Below are 16,603 nucleotides of genomic sequence, written 5' to 3'. Positions count from 1 at the left end.
CCAAGCTTTTAGAAGTCTTAAGGTTACCATTTGATCAGTGTTCAAAATGAAAACAAAACAGATATCAAGTAAGAGGTATACTTTTAAAGACAGGACAATATATGCCTTTAGAGAAATTTTTTATAAAAAATTGTAAAATCCTAGCGAGGCAGTATTAGGACGCTGGGATGAGGACATAGTTTGAAATCAGTCCAACTTGGTCTTAAATTCCCACTTTGACACTTCCATAAGTGGCCAAGTGACTTAACTCGCCTAGTTTTAATTTCCTTACTAGTAAGACGAGAATAATAATAATACTTATCTCATAGGACCTGTAAAAAACATGTGAAGGAATATTTTATGCTGTGTACAGTACCTGGCACATAGCAAGTGATAAATAAATATGTATAAATTAACATTCCCCCAGACTCTTTGCTTATACGGAATGATTAATTTCCTAAGAGCTCTGGATGCTGTGATCTTACCATCATCGTATCTTACAAGAAGTATCACAATGCCTTGTATCTAATAAGAACCCCTAACTTACGCACACATTAATTTTGTTCTGTAATTCTCAAGTGTATGGCTTAGTGTTGAGATTCTAGTACGAGGACATACACTTGGTGATAATTACCGTGTGAAGATCCCCAATTTACCCAAGTGTCAGATTCTAACTAGTGCTTGTTGGATTATATTCATGGAGCTCTGATGTGCAGCATTTGCTGATTGTTACTGGTAAGTACTCTCAACGTGGCTGATTGCAACTTACCAGTGTTGAAGACTACTTGGGTGTAAACTTTCTGAGATTTAATAGCTGAACCTCACAATAAGAGCATCTCTAGTATAGTACCGGATTCTCAACCCTTGGGACCGTGGCTTTGACCACCTCTGTAAGAGCAGTCCGGGAGAGTGAAGCCCTGAAAGTGGCTCGGGCTCTGTCATCAGCTCATTTCCTGGCTCGTCTCCATTTCCTTGGTTGTATAGTACTGCCAGCAATCAGATTAGGTCAATTCCGTAACGTTTCCGTGTGCAGCCTTACAGTTCTGCATAGTTGTCTCAGGCTGTAGAGGCCAAGGGGCCCAGGCCTAATACTTTTTGTCTCATCTATTCCATATTAGTGCCTTCTTAAAAAAGGTCTCCGGTGGTTAAAAACAAATGTTTGAGGACTCCTGTTACTGAAATAGCTTTCATAAAGCCTACATCCGTAATTTTGGCAGAGGCCAGGCATAGTAGCAAATATTATTGGTATTTGATGTTTTATTTAGCTATAATTTCTGTGTGAATAAATTTCCATATATACTAGGTTAGTGTGGAGGTGTCAGGCTCAGGGTAGGTGTCACAAACTCAACGGCTTTCGTGGCCAGACAGTCGGAGGAATTGGGGGAAACAGGTGCGGTGTCACACTGGGGGCCAGCGGAGACTGTGCCCAGCCAAGAGTACCTGTTACAGACCAGTTTCTGTCCCACCGTATTTGTTGTCCTGAGGGAACGTGGATTTTCTTTGCATATCTTTAGTGCCTGACACTTCACCTTTTGCCTTTCCCTGCCACCCCTCCCAGTAGCAGTTAATCAATATTTTAATATAAAATTTCTTGAATTTCACATGCTGGCCATTAATTAAACACACACAAACACTCATGCTCTCTCACTTCAGGAGCCAAGCAAAACATATCTGAAGCCAGACTTGGCCTGTGGGCTTCCAGTGTGAAATTCCCTTTGACACACTTTCATATGGAGCAACTCGTCTGTGAGTGCTTGTGCATCAGGCACTGTTTAAACCTTTCGTGCTAATCAAAACGTTGAGTTGTCACAACAGTTCAGTGATATAGCACTGTTACCTCCATTTTGGAGACAGGGAATCTTGGCTAAGTAGCTTGCCAAAGTCACACGAATGGAAGTTCTACGGATAGTCACACTCCAGTAACCTCACTTCAGGTGTGGTGTTAAGATGCGGTGTCAACTACTGGGCACAAAACACCCCTAGATATATTTGTGCTGTCCGTGCTGCGAACGAACACTAGGTAAGGAACTCATTACAAAGGTGCGTTAGAGACGGTTGCGTATCAGCTCCTTAGTGTGCAGTGACATGCTTGGTGCATACATGTGCTGGATGAGACACAGCACTGGAATACGGTGTACTTTCACTCTTGGTAAGATTTCTGTGATAGAGCTCAGTGAAATGAGTGTAAAAATGCACAGGGAGTTTATATTTCATTTTGCCACAAACTAGACACCCTGAGCCTGGAGGCCGACACTGCCTGTGTCCAAGGGCAAAAGCTCGCTCTCTTCTCATTGCCGTATTTAAACCCCACCCATGGAAAAGCTCCAAGTCCTGAGTGATGATTGCTTCCTCTGGGCAAGGGTATGAAGAATAAAAGTAAATCTACCAGGAGGAGTAATTCCCAAAAGACAGAGATAAGTACTTGAGGTCAGAGACTGCATCTTTCATAGTTTGTCTACATATCAAACTCATTAATATGAATAATCAACTTAGCAGTAGTGCTTGTAGTAGCAAAGAAACTAGTTTTGTCCCATGTGTTCACTGTAGTGTTCATGATTTCCAGGATCTGCGCAGATCTTTTTGAGAAAGTGATGTGGAATCAAGTCACGCCCACGTTGCTCCTTTCCACTTCTTTTTCCTACTCACGTAAAATACTTCTCAACCTTAAAAACTGCCGCCTGTGGGGGTAAAACCATAAGACACCACGAAGAAAAATGAAAAGAGTGTAAAAAATGTATATGTTTATCCATTTAGGGTTTTCCCTGGGGTGTTAGAATACCCTTTGACACTGCAACCCTCTTTATGGGTTACTCACTTGATGTGGAATTGGGGAGAATAGCCAGTCCCTCTGGCAGCATTCTCCTCATGAGTCTGTACCCATTATTGGAATGGAAAGAACCCAAAACCTTCATTTTCAGAACTATCTCTCAGCCTCTGGCTCCTGGAGAAAACCAGTGTGGTTCCGCTGTGGGCTGGGAAGAGTGGTTTCACTGGCATCAGCCTTGCGGGTGCTTTGGTGCTGGAGCGCACACAGCTGTGGGTTCCAGATGCTTGCTCTCCAGTACTAATGTGGCCGACATGTGAAACCTTGGCACCCGAGATACTACACAAGGGTCCACGCCTCTGATAGTTCGAGGGCTAACACCCAGCTGAAGAAATTCTTCCTTGAAGGACTGGAATACATTCCAGAGCAGAAGGTTCCGCAGACGGGTGGAACCAATAATGAGATGCCTGGTGTTCTTAGAGGGGTACCAGGGACTGTGTCATAGGTGTGTGTAGGTTTGGGAGCTTTAACCAAAACAAAGCAAAGCAAAACAAAACACAAAACACTAAACAAAACAGGCTTGTCTAATCTTAGATTCGTAAATTCTAATTTCGTGTCTGTGCAGATCGCAGAGAGCTCGTACCCTCAGGTCACTCTGTCGTTTCTCTGGAGATGTCAGATGTAAACCATTAGTGGTACTTGCTGCCTGGCCCAGGTCAGGGTGTGTTAGAAATGTTCCCATCAATTTTTATTTCCCTGAGCTCTCTCTAAGGATGGTGGAACCAGGGGAAACTATAAACTAGGGAAAGGAAATCAGCATGGGGTTGGGTGTTGCTTTCTAAGTTCAATAACTAGGACTCTTTTCAGAGCATGCGGGATTTTTGCCCCTTCCCACTCCTCAGGCTTCTGTTTCCTGGTAACTGTACTGGAGAGAACTGGGATATTTCCATCCCCCATCCAGTTAGTGAGAGCTTTCTCATTCAGATACAATTTCCAGTGAAATAGTAGCTTATAAGTATCCAGAAGTTAGTTTATTGACTCTTCTTGCACTTCTGAGTACCTGCTAAATAATGTATTAGTCTGATGGATATGTGGCTACCTAACTATGGGGCATGAAATATGCACTGTTTTTCTAATACACTGTAGGGAGACCTGTTTATAAAGTATTTAGTATTGGTTTTATAATGCACTGTTGACAATAGGAGACCACGAAGCTCAAAGATCAATCTCATTTTGGCCCACAGTATTAATGCTACTTGATAAAGCTCTGTGACAGGTCATTTAGACGATGGTCCTGTGGAAAGGACTCTGTTAGGAAGACAGGCGGTAGTGACTGCCAGCGCAGCAGATAAATATCTTTGTCGGTGTCCCTGAGGTGGCTCTGTGGCAGCTGCTGATTTTGGCCAGGTGATGGAACCTATTATTTCCATGTTCTCTAAAGGAATTCTGGAGTGAAAGTGCTGAGTTCTACTAATACAGCTCTTGCTAATTGGGCAGAGAGTTAGAGTGACTTTGGATCACAGCTGCAGAAAGGAACTGGGCAGTAAGGAGAGGACTTGACTCTCAGCTGTGTCTCGTGTTTGCTAAAGAAGTAATGCTTTTCCACATCTGTTCCTTCACTGAACTCTCCCGTGTGACACAGTATGAAGTGTTTTTGAGTTTTGTTTGCTGTGGCTAATTTCCTTAGCCAGTAATAAATTCACAGACATTTAAAGATACTCTGTAAACATTTAGAATTGCAGTATGTCTAAATAAAAATTAAATAATTTCATCCAAATCATTTCTCAGCTTTTAAATTTTTTAATAAGTGCTCCTTGCTATGAGAATGCCATGTAATTTCTATGATACACTGTTGTCTTTTAGAGTGTACGTTTTGGAGAAAGGCATTTTTCTCTTTGCATTCAGAGCACCTGGTTTGTTGTAAGCCTTCTGCTTCCTCAACTCAGAACTACACTGTCTTGAACCCATTTAACATGGTTGTGACTTCTCGTGCTTTTTTGCAAACCATGGCTGAGTTATTTCTGCTACTCACCATTTAAAAAAATCATTTCTCATCGGTCCTGAGTTCCATTTACCATCTCTAGTTGGGCCAGCTTTTCTCCCCCAACAGTCTTCGTTTCATCCTTTCCTGTGTCTCTTCTCAGGCAGCCTCACTTCTTACTTTTTTGAGATGATTATTTCTTTTGTACAATAATCATTTATTGACCATTTGTTCTGTGCTAAATGCTCTGTTAGGCCCTGCAATACCAAGCATAAGTAAACTCTGTCTCATTTAGCTAATACACTGTTCAATGGTGGAGATGGTCCTTCAATTGGCTTTCTCACATCAGTGCTCTTCATATATTTCTTAACCCCAGAATTTAAAAATATTTCCTACCTCTGGTAGGGTACACCAATACACAAAGTGTGTTTGTGTCCTTTTAGAGGCACCTTTTCATTTATGTTCTTGATCATACTGTGTTCTAGCACCCTTTTGTGTCATTTTCCCTCAGACTTGGATCTGCCATATTCTTTTCTGGCGTCTCCTATTTTACCTCTGTTATGCTCTTTATTTCCCTGTATTGAAAAATCTTCAGCTCCTTCACAAAACTCCTAGCTCCTGATAACCTTTTAAGCCACCCTTTTATTCGTTCATTGCACAAATTTTCAATGGTGTACCTTATCTTTTCAGCCTCTTTGGCTTTACAGATTGCTTACATCATAACTCCTTTGGAATATGGATTCCATATACTCTCAGTCCAGTATAAGATAACTGTCACACAAAGTGCATTTCTAAAATATTTCAGTCACAAATATACCTATTTACCCAAATTTAAGAACTAACACTACAGACACATCTGAAGTGGTGCAGGTTATTATTCAGTGTCTATCGTCCCAGTCCCCGCAGAGCCTTCCTGTCCAGCCCCTCTTCTCTCTCCACCCCTCAAGCACTCTTGCCTTTGGTCTTTATCAGCCTCATGCATTTTGTTTTACTCTTCCTGTATTTCCCTCTATTTGTTACTACATTTGCTTTTACTATACCCTAGGTAGAGTATTTCTTATTAGAAGCTTTAAAACTCTTGACCATCCTACCTCCTGTAAGCTCTCCTTGTCATTCAGAACAGTAGATAATTATGATATCCCCGTTAACACTGCTCCTTCAGCTTCTCTCTCGGCAACCCTAAGATGCTAACCTCGCCGGTGTGCTCTACAGCTTACGTCATGACTGTGTAAATGGCTGTTATGTTGGGTGATTTCCAGTATCAATCTGTTTATTAAACATTTCTCGTTGATTAGTTGTCTGTATGATCTGCTGTTGCCCCAAAGTGACCTTGGTATATATTCCCATGAACTGATTTATTCCCATTTATATTGAGAGTGTTATCATTTTCTTTGCTCAGAATATCGGAGGTTTGGTGTATTCACTGACTCTTTGCATTTTTACCCGCATATTATGAGTCACTCCTTGATTTTATCTTCACAATATGGTTTGTAACTTGCTCTTTTTTCCCATTCCTATTACTGGCGGTCATTTACCCAGTTTATTATAATAGCTTCCTAGTTAATCTCCTCACATATTTCTTCTCACATTCCAGTCTGAGTCCTGCTATTGCCAGATAAACCTACTAGTAATGATCGTGCCGTGTTGCTATTGAGAATCTCTCAGGCCTTTTGAACGTTAGTGGATTACAGAGTAAATGGCAACTCTTCATAGTGGAGTAGAGAAACCTTTTTATTATAATGGTTCCCAGTGACCGTCCGTGTTCCTTATTGCCACGCCTCCTACTTTACGTTCTGGTCACACTGAATCACTTCTCTAGGAATATTACAAGTTCTTTAGTGCCCAGAACAAAATCTGCTTGTGAGCTTTCTTTTACCACATTGGCTCTAAGGAATCTTTTTCTCATTCAGATAGGATCTTATGACTGAGAAATTATATATAATTTCATTATATATAAATTATATATAATTTTATTTTTCATTATATAATTTCTTTTTCTCATTCAGATAGGATCTCCTGGCTACCGCATTGTTTTTTATGTAAGGTCATTTTGCGCATGGCTTCTCCTCTGCACTGGATTGTGAACTTCTTGTAAGAAGGGAGTATGGCTTTACTTTTCTGTTCCCACAGCTCTTTGTACCTGGCAAGTAAGGCCTTGATAAGTATTCCCTAACACTTCCCAGAAGTGTTCAAGATGTCTGTATAATAAGTGTAAGAAATAAGAAATTATCCCAGGGGCTAGAGTGTAGCATGGAGGAGGACCTGGGTTCAAACCCCGCTGCTCCCCCAAAAAGAACTAAATTGAGTGAGGTTATTGTGTAGTCTATTTGTAGGGCCCTTGCCGAGCATGCGTGAGGCCCTGGGTTTGATCTTCAGCACTGTGGGGAGAAAAGGAGAGGAGGTAGGGGAGAGCTAGTTAGGGCAAAAGTGTATCTGTTACCAATCAAGAAATTATTCAGTTATTCCTGCTTGTTACCCTTACCCTCTCCAGAGTTAACTTACTTAACTCCTGGCTGCTGTCAGCCTTAGAAACCATGAACTCTTAAAAAGAAAATGTTTTGGGTGGTCAGGGGAGTATGGTGTGTTTGCAGGTTTTAAAGTTTTTTTTTTCAATTGTGTTTATGTATTAGGCACTTTTAAAGAATACTGTCGCAGATGCTATATAATTTCCTGTCCCGGTCTCTCCGCAGGCACGATTTGTGCCCCCTTCACCTCCAAATCGCCTTAATTTCACGTCAGAGGGCAGACTCAGTGAGCAAGACTGGCAAGCACATTTCAAGGCTCCGTGCGGGATTGATGCATCTCAGCTTGAGGTACGTTGTTCTCGTCCCTTTAGGCCACTTGGCTGTGCCTACACGCTTTCACTGCGCAGCTACAGGTCCCTCTCATCTAACGCTCTCTTCTCCCCGTGCTTTCCCTGCCTTCCATATTCATCCTCGTGCTGTGAAACTCATGTGTTTACTTGCTTCCTGATGCTTCTTGTCTCTGATGAAGTTGTTGCAAGCAGGGGGTTGAGCGGCAGTTAGTTGAGTGATTTTGATAGTGACGAACTGTTTGCCTTCTTCTGTCTTTTCCTTTTTCTCCAGTCCTGTATTTTTCTTTTCCATTAACCTTTCCCCCCACACACAGTTGCAAGGCTCATTTATTAGTATGCATGTTTTTAGTAGTAGTACCATTAGTATTAGTGAACTTTTGGAACTAAAGTGTCACATACTTACAGAAAAGCGCACAGACTTTTAAATGTAAAGACCTAATGTAGTTTTGCAAAGTGAACTTACCCAGGACCAACAGCTAGATGGAGAGGAACAACTTTCCCTGTAGCTCAGAAGTTTCCCTTTCCCTCTTCACCAGCCTCTGTTCCTTACAGACAACATCACTGCGCAGGCCTCCTGAGCCACCTCTTCATTCTTCCTGTTTTTAACTTGCTGGTCAGTAGTTTTCTGGCATCTTCTGGTTAATTCTGAAAAAACCTCCAAAGTCATTCAAATTTGCTTTGTTTCAACATGTTCCACTTGAATATGTACGCATATAAAATAGTCTTTGGTTTTATGATGAATTTCAAACTTCTAAGTGTATTGGCGTTTTATTTTTTAAATTTATTTTAAAATTATCTGTAGGCGTCCTTTTGTCTGTGATAACTTTAAAGACAGTGTTATATTTTTAAATAATTTTGTAAGGTATTAAGCCCTACCCTGCAACGTGATTTTCTTGGGTGTCCATGAATCTCAATGAATCTCAATCTTCCTTCCTGACAGAAATTGAAACTATCATTATGACATTTTTGCTGGAGCTACAGGCTTCTCAGTTCACAGTCTCCAGAAGGAAGTAAATAAAAAAATGAATGTTATGTTTTAAGTACTGCAACTGAGTAATTCCCACTGCGTCTCCCAACACCACCTCCCCCTTTAAAGAAAAGCATCACTCATTATTTTTGTCCAGAGATTTCCTTATGAACTGTTGAACGTGGGTTGTGGTAGAAAGAAGCCCCTGTCAGTGCTTGTATTTAGAAAAGATTATTGTCACTTTTCTGTTTTTAAACCAAAACAAGGTATGTAAAATGTTAACCATTTGTGGGCAAAAGATTCACGCTGACCGTAGATGCGTTTGTGTCTGGGGATCTTTATTTCAAGGATTCATCATTAACTTACCATTCTGTAAACTACCTTATCTACCACATCCTGCTCAAATCTTTTCATTGTTTTATTTTTATGGTATCTAAAAGGATTATAGCATTTAGATGTTTTCTTGATACGGTACTGTGAAACTGAGCTGCATCACAGGTTCTTGTTGGCACAGAGGCAAGTGTCAGTTGGAGCAGTTTCTTGTTTTTGCTGTAGAAGGGTTGTGAAGCTTTTAGTAATAGTTACTTATGGAAGATGTTCATGCCACCGTTTAAATTGATTTAAACCTGAGTCCTGTTCAAGCCTCATGTTAGGAGGCCTGTCTTCCCCAGTTGATCATGAAATGATGTGTTTGTTTTATTTCGTCTTGTTTTTTGTAGTGCTGAGAATGGAACATAGGGGCTTATGGATACTAGACAAGTGCTTTATCACCAGGCTTGCCTTGAACTTGAGATCCTCCTGTTTCAGCCCTTAGAGTAGCTTGCATTACAGCTGTGCATATTACCACCCCCAGCTCATACTGATGCTTTAAGTGTAAAAGCTTTTCCATGGGGTAGGTGACCTTTTCTTGGGGGAGGGGGCCACAGGTATAGCAGTTGCTATTCCTTTTTGTCCTGTGTTCTGATGTGCTATTCCAGTGAGGAAACTAGAGCATTTAGGATCCGCAGTACTTTGGCAGAAAACTAACCAAAAACTGAAGGCAGGTCTGCACGTCTTATTTATAATGTCGACCATGGTCTTGACCCCTGAAATCTTCAGGTTTTTCTGGCTGAGGCTTCTGTATGGTGATTGTCCAGCTCAGGCTGCCAGAGCCATCTGCCAAAGGTGTAGTCATAAATGTGAACTAACATGTACAGTTCTGACAGAGACTCATGCGGGAGAGACAGGCCAGTGAGTAAGACTGGCAATCAGAGATAACACAATTTTTGCGTCTCACATTGGAGTCCATAAAGATCCTTGATCCTTCTTAAGTGCAATGTGAATTAATCCATGAACCGTTAACCAAAATTTATGTCCTAAGTTTTCAGAAGAGTAAGTCTTTAAAGAGGAAGAGTTAAAGATGAATATAGTCACATAGTTCTTTCATACATAGGCTCTAGGTTAGATACAGTAGTTGGCCTGCGTGCAGTCTGGATTAAAGGCTGCTACGTTCAGGTTTGGCTCAACCATTTAATAAACTGACACATGAAGGAGAATTGTTTTAAGCAAATAAAGTTTTCTAGTTTTCTTAAAACTTAAAAACAGGGGTACAGCTGGTACCCCACGAGTGTTCACAACCATCAGATGTCACTGTTCAGGAGTACTTGGCTGTGAAAACGTGGGTGTTTCATCTCTTCCGAACGAGGATGAGAACGGACAGGAATGAGGAGCTAGTTAGAGAGCGGGCACTTAGGTATAAATGTTAGGTGGGTTTAGTTGTAAGATGAGTACTTTTATGAGTAAAAATGACAGTTCATATAAGAATTGTATTTTAAGAGCTGCCTTTTAATCTCCCCAAAGCATACAGTTAGAGAATTTCTTCTGTGTGTGTGTGTGTGTGTGTGTGTGTGTGTTTAAAGGAAGATAAATGCTTTATTGTCCTCTCACATTACATCTGTGAGTCAAGGAGAAGCAAGCAGCTTAAATTATGATATAATTATTCACAAAGGGAACACCTGAATTTGAATTATTGTTAGTGTTACTTTTTTTCTATTCTTTACAGTGAGTCAAAAAAGTTCCCCCTTAACTTCCCATAGAAAATAAAACTTTACACAATAAAGTAGAAATGGCAGGTTTCACAAGGGAAAAGGCTGCTGTCAACTTTCTCCTCAGGAGTATGGAAATTTGGGCAGATTATCTGTTCAGAAGAGGTTTCCTTTATTAATTCTTTTTCCTTTTTTTTTTTTTTTTCACTTAAGACATCTGTTAACATTTCACACAGTCCAACAGATGTTGCCAAGCAAGTCCCATACTTTGTTCTCCAGAAAAATGACATTTCCTCAATTGCTTGCCCCACCTCTGTGACTGAGTCCAGCCTGCTACTTCTGTAGAATTTGCATATATTAAGTTATATACCTTAATGCATTATGAATCTGAGCTTGTATTATTTTACATGGTAAAGTCTGGTTTGATTAGAAATTAGCTTATATGTTGCTCTACAGTTGAAAGGAGAAAACATTATTAAAATTTCCCTTCAGAATGGCAGCTTCATGCTACATATAAGATTGGATAGCCTGTTAACATTTTTTCTATAAAATAAGTGAATTACAAAAGCTTGAGTTGTTTCACCATAAGGAAGTGCTGATTGTCATGCGATGTGGAGCGTCATTTTTATTATTTTGGCAAGAACAGGGACAGTTTTGTCTTGACAAGCCATTAAATGAATACCAGCATGTGTCACATGAAAAACCACTGATCTTTAACCCAGCTCTGTACTTAACCAAGCCTTGAAAATGAATAGTGAATAAAAAAGAAGAGCAAAGGCCAGTTTACTGTCATTACAGATTACAGAATCTGTTAATAGCTGCTGAACTGAACCCAGGGAATTACAGGTATTGTTCTGTAAACCAGCAGAAGTCCTAGAGATGCCTCTTAAATTGTGTACAGAAACTCTGCACTTATCTTACATTTTCTCAGCATTAAGATGTTGGAAACAAACCTAGAAAAATTAAAATTCTTGAGTACTTTCTCAGGATAGTGTACACATGACTTTATCACAATACCATGTGTATTTTCATAGAAATTTCTCAGTGAAATTTTTTCTGCTCCTAGTGCCAGTGAATTTTTAAATAAATTACTAAGAAGAAAAGAAAATCCATGCAGTATTTCCCCCTTTAAACAATAGCCATAAAACAAGACCTACCCCACAATCATATGTCCCAAATCCTTTAACTTTCTTCTTTAGGGATGAATGGTCTGATTTTTACATCAATATGTGATTTTTTTTAGCAGATGGAAGACCCTAAACCTGCCTCAGTATCCAGCACTGAAAAGATCAGTTGCATTTTAAAGTCAGTTGTGGGGATTCTCGCTTACAGAGCCAACAAGAATGAACAGTCTCTCTGACTCTGCTGGTAGAATTGCATAGTGCCTCCCTGAAGTCTTGTTATCCCACACTAACTGAAATGCAAATTCTTTGTAACTAATTGGATCTCATTGAGGGTACATGCACAGTGTGTAGTTCTATGCACAAAGCTTTTTAAAAAGTAAAAATTCCCTACAATTATAACTTTTAATCACTCTCCGGAACATTAGTGTCTGCAGTACACATTCAGAATGTCTATGTCTGACTTTCTAAACAGAGAACTCAAAAGCAGGACTTAGCAAATGCTCCAGAAAATGCCAGCTCGGAAGTTACAGGAGAGATGTTGCAGGGGTCTGTAAGTTGGACTTTATTAAAGTCCTGTGAAAATAGTGGCTCTTTAAAGTTTAGGATTCAGTATCCTCGAATCAGGATATGGTGAGGAAGGCTTGTTAACAGTGCAATTTTCTTAGAAGATTTAAAATATTAAAACATCAAAACATCAAAAACATCAAAAATCACTTCCAAAAGCTGTTACCTATTTTCCCCTCAGTTCTGCAGTCCACTGTGTCACTGTAGAAGATACTTGAGTTTCTCACTTGGTTTAGATCTATTTTCGCTGTGTGTTGTGAGAAGGGGAGCTATTCACATAATGTCTGTAATGAGTTGGATACTATTAGATGTAGTTTGTATACTTCCTAATTTACACGGTCCATTTCTCGCTATCAGTAAATGTAGCAGTGCCAATATATAACCTGTAGTACTTGTGATGCTTTAACCTGAAATACATGGATGGAATCAGGGAGCAGAAACAATCATGGTGGAGGTGATATGTAACCCCGTTGCTCTAGTTTTAAAGAACTTTGGTACCAGTGATGCCAGAGAGTTATTCCAGAATCTGCGGAACATGTAGGTAAGAGAAAAACTTAGAAGACATCTGGGCATTGTAGGTGTGATTTTTGGATATATGTCCTTAAAATGATAAAGCGTCTCTCATTTGCTAGATAGGAAGTTATCACAAGATCAAGGGTTCTGCACTTCGCATTGTATATGGAAGTGAGTGGCACGTTCAGAATCCTGTACGTTGGGAATTTCCACAGTAAAACTTGTATTAAAATTTACTTCAGATGAGTGTTAGAAGTTTGACATTCACAAAGCACTATGTGTATACATTTGAGGTTTTTGTTTTATCTTACTCATGTGTGTATGGTTAGGTCTTTGGGTTGTTGTCCCTTACTGTAGCAAACCCTGCTCTCCTTATAACTAGTTTCATAAACTAATTAGGGTGCTGTCTGATCAAGTCCATTAAACAGGTGCAGCATATTTGTAGTGAATATTTTTTTAACCTTCGATATCCTGGTGCGAAGGCAGGACTGTGGCAGTGAAATCTCAGTAACAGTTGCATTGCAGACCTGGTCAGCCCAACCAACCCCAGACTCTGTGATCCCCGAGAGCTCAGTTCGCCTTCTCTGGGCAGCATTTTGTCAGAAGACTGCTGGCTGGGCAGACCAGATTTGGATGTATTAGCTAGTCAGCCTAATAACCCTGTACAGACTGTATTGATTTTCTAGGAGAGAGTTTATGAACTAAATAAACTTGGGGTTGGTGTCTTAATAAACTGCTTCTCTCAGTCTGTCACATTTAGTTACGGAGCTGTGCAGTTTAGGGGGGAAAAAGGCTAATTCTGTTACAGATTGTTCACAGCAGGGTCTCCAAATTAGCCCTTTGTTTTGTAATGCCACCTTGCTTGGGCTCGCTTTGAGCACATTTCTCAGTTTTGCCCTAATGAGTTGCAACACTGATAATGTGGCTGATGATCTTTCATTGATTTCACTATCACTTGCTTGTCTGGTAATTGATCCGTTGCTGAGCCTCTAGTTAATTATATCGGCTTTGACATGGCCCGGTCCATGGGGAATTTCAAGTCTTGCAGAATAACAGTTTTAATAAAAGAGTCTATTACTGCAGGTGCTTGCTGCTGCATGCCAGTTGATTTTTGTGTTGTGTTGTGGTGTGCTGTGCTGTGTTGTGCTGTTTGTGTGTGTGTGTGTGTGTGAGTGAGAGAGAGAGAAAGAGGGAGGGAGGGAGGGAGAGAGAGAGAGAGATCGACCCACTGACTGCCGGACCTGGGAAAGAGGAGAAGTGCAGGACTGAAAGAAGAAAGGGGTGGGGGCTGGAAAGAGAGCAGGGAATGAGCGGGAGGAGGAGGAAGGGGGAGGGACAGGGGGAGAGCCGGAGGGAGAGGCGGGAGAGCACACGGCAAGGCGGCACGGCAGGGCTGGAGTGCAGTGAGGAGGAAGCCTGCTGTTGACAGTGTCCTTAAGCCTCCCACAAATAACAGCCATTAGTGGGAAGGTCAGGAGCTGAGCAGGCAGCTTGACTGAGGCCCTGAGTGCCACTTCAGGAATCAAGAGGCCAGCGAATTTTAGAGGGGGTTTAAGTGGGTAATAGCGGGCAGTAAAGGTACAGTCACTGTTGGCAACTGACTCCTGGGGGTTCTCCTGCCCTCCCCCCTAAGAATATTTTTATTGACCACAGGTGGACTTAATATATTTTAAGGCAACAATTCTTTGGGTTCCTGTTTGTTTCCTCTCAGATATTGAATTTGCTTCTTTGGAGACTTTTTTGTGCTTAATGGTGGTGAACTGGAGGGAACTTTAACAGAAAAGCTTTCAGGAGATGTCGGTTCTCGTAGGGAAGGCACATTTGTGTCAACACAGTGTGCGTTTTCTCATCTTTCCTCATTGTCCACTAATGACACCGAGCTGCCATTGAAGCTCTTTCCTGTTTCTTTTGTTGTTTGGGAGAATAAGGTTTATCGTTATTCTTTAGTTAAGGAGAAGCAGGGAAAGTGGTACATTTGTCCTCGATATTTGTAGGTGGTTGAAGATTAATGCTCCTTACATTTTAAGTTTAGGAAGGATGGTTTTTCCTGCTGACTGCTTTTATGAGATGGCATGAATTTAGCTCTCCGTTGTGAAGTTACAGTGTTTATGTACAGTGCATTTTGTTCACTTCTGATTTTCCATAAATAAGATAGATACATGCTGTCTACTAAGTAGATCTTTTGTTTTAAAACTGGTTTAATTAAAAATACAACCTGCATTTGAGGCTGTATTTCATCAGGCAGGAAAATCTTATAGAATTTTCCAGAGAGATCTTGAATGAAAAATAGAGATTTTATAGTCATTACTTTCTGCCTGAAATGGGACAGGCTTTTGCTTCTTCATCTTTTCCTTTATGGTTTGCAAAAATATTGCAGGTGCTTCACCCAGGAACTTAACAAAGGATTTTGTTATACTTTTGAGCTTTAAGGACAGGTACTCTTTTTTTTTTTTTTGCCATTCAGTTTCTCATTAATCTTCAGTTTAGTAATTAATAGCCTGAGGTACTAAATTGTAGTGTGTATTTATTTTGCAAATGTTTATGGTACAGCTTCCATTTTAAACTGCTAGGTCTACTTACTTACTCTTTAGAGTATAAGGTCAAATTCGTATGTATATTATTTTCTCTATGGGTTTATACAGTATGTAGTTATTTTAGCCAAGCAAATACTGTATGACTTTTAGCAGCTAACATTTAGAAAACTGAGCCAACTTTATGGTCCTTTCCAGCCTAGTATTTTTACTTTCTTTCAGTGTAATTTTAAAAAAATTAAGTATCACAGTTTCAGAAATGTTACAGACGGGTGTCAGAGATTACAGGATACACCAGAAAGCACTGCTGGGGAAATCTCCCTGGGAAGGACCCTCGCCTCCCTCGCCCTGTGCGGTGAGGGAGCACAGCTTGGAGTGTGCAGAAGTGTGTATCTGTCTCTCTGTCTGGAGAGGAGTTAGTGCAGGGTGTCATTTGGTGCCTGACAGTGGAGCACTGCAGTCGACTCCGAGCTCTGCTATCCAATGACATGCAGTGGCTGAGGGTTTGAAGCTGATGGTTGGGTCTCCAGTGCAGCCTGCACACCTGACAGGCAGCTGTTAAACCGAGCAAAGGCAAGCCTGGGGAGGCACAATCTATGCATAAGTGATAGGGGTATCTGTGCAGAAGGTGCGAAGGAAGCTCTGAACCCCTCTTCCCCCCAGGCTCCCCCTCCCCAAATGCAATGCACAGTTCAGCCAGCTTCTTAACTACACTACACTCCTGCTACTGGCTGCCAAGAGGCTCAAAAAATCCACCTTCACTTTTCAGTCAGAAGAGGCAGAAGTGGATGTGAGAGAAAGAGAGACACACAGAGACAGAGAGCCGAAGAGGGCGAGAGACTTGACTTTAAGAGACTCCTATACTGACAACTCCATGCAGTTCGGAACCAGAGCAACTACGGCTGAACCAGGGTTCATGGGGACATGGCAAAACGCTGACACTAACCTCTTGTTCAGAATGTCCCAACAGGTAAGTTACTTTCTCTTCTTCTTTTTCTTCTTTTTTTTGGGGGGGGGGGCGCTCTGCAATGTGCACTTTTGTTTCTGTTACTTCTCTTGGTGACTGTGTGTTAAGTGTGCTCCCTTCGCAGGCGGTTTTGTCCTAACTGTGGTACTGGAATGCCAGGGTTACTTCACGCTCTCCCCAAGGGCTCCTGGAAAGAGAAGGGGAAAGGACACTGGAGGGAACGCGGGGCGTTTGTCGCGAAGTTTCGCAGGACAGCCTGGCTGGCGGGAGCACCCAGTGCCTTTGTGCTCGGGTAGCGGAGAGAAGGCTGGCCCGCACGTGCGCCTGGCTGGCCGAGCCCTGGGCTGGCGTCCGCCGCCGCCTCGGAGCGGTCC

At 41.3% G+C, this 16,603-nt stretch overlaps 1 protein-coding gene across 5 annotated transcripts in view; it reads left to right on the top strand.

Annotated features, from left to right (window-relative positions):
• Bnc2 (basonuclin 2) overlaps nucleotides 1-16,603 on the top strand; it is a 412,238-nt gene that overhangs the window by 95,729 nt on the left and 299,906 nt on the right. For 4 of the 5 annotated variants that reach the window (XM_005388715.2, XM_005388717.2, XM_005388719.2 and 1 more), the window contains 2 exons: nucleotides 7,415-7,537; nucleotides 16,032-16,232. In XM_005388715.2, the coding sequence (XP_005388772.1) occupies nucleotides 7,415-7,537; nucleotides 16,032-16,232 (324 nt within the window). The remainder of the gene's footprint in view (nucleotides 1-7,414; nucleotides 7,538-16,031; nucleotides 16,233-16,603) is intronic. The other variant, XM_013516364.1, reaches the window with a different exon arrangement.

Source organism: Chinchilla lanigera, unplaced genomic scaffold (assembly GCF_000276665.1).
Source record: "Chinchilla lanigera isolate Chin_1 unplaced genomic scaffold, ChiLan1.0 scaffold00033, whole genome shotgun sequence".
Classification (NCBI taxonomy): Eukaryota; Metazoa; Chordata; class Mammalia; order Rodentia; family Chinchillidae; genus Chinchilla; species Chinchilla lanigera.
This window is presented reverse-complemented; position numbering and strand designations above follow the sequence as displayed.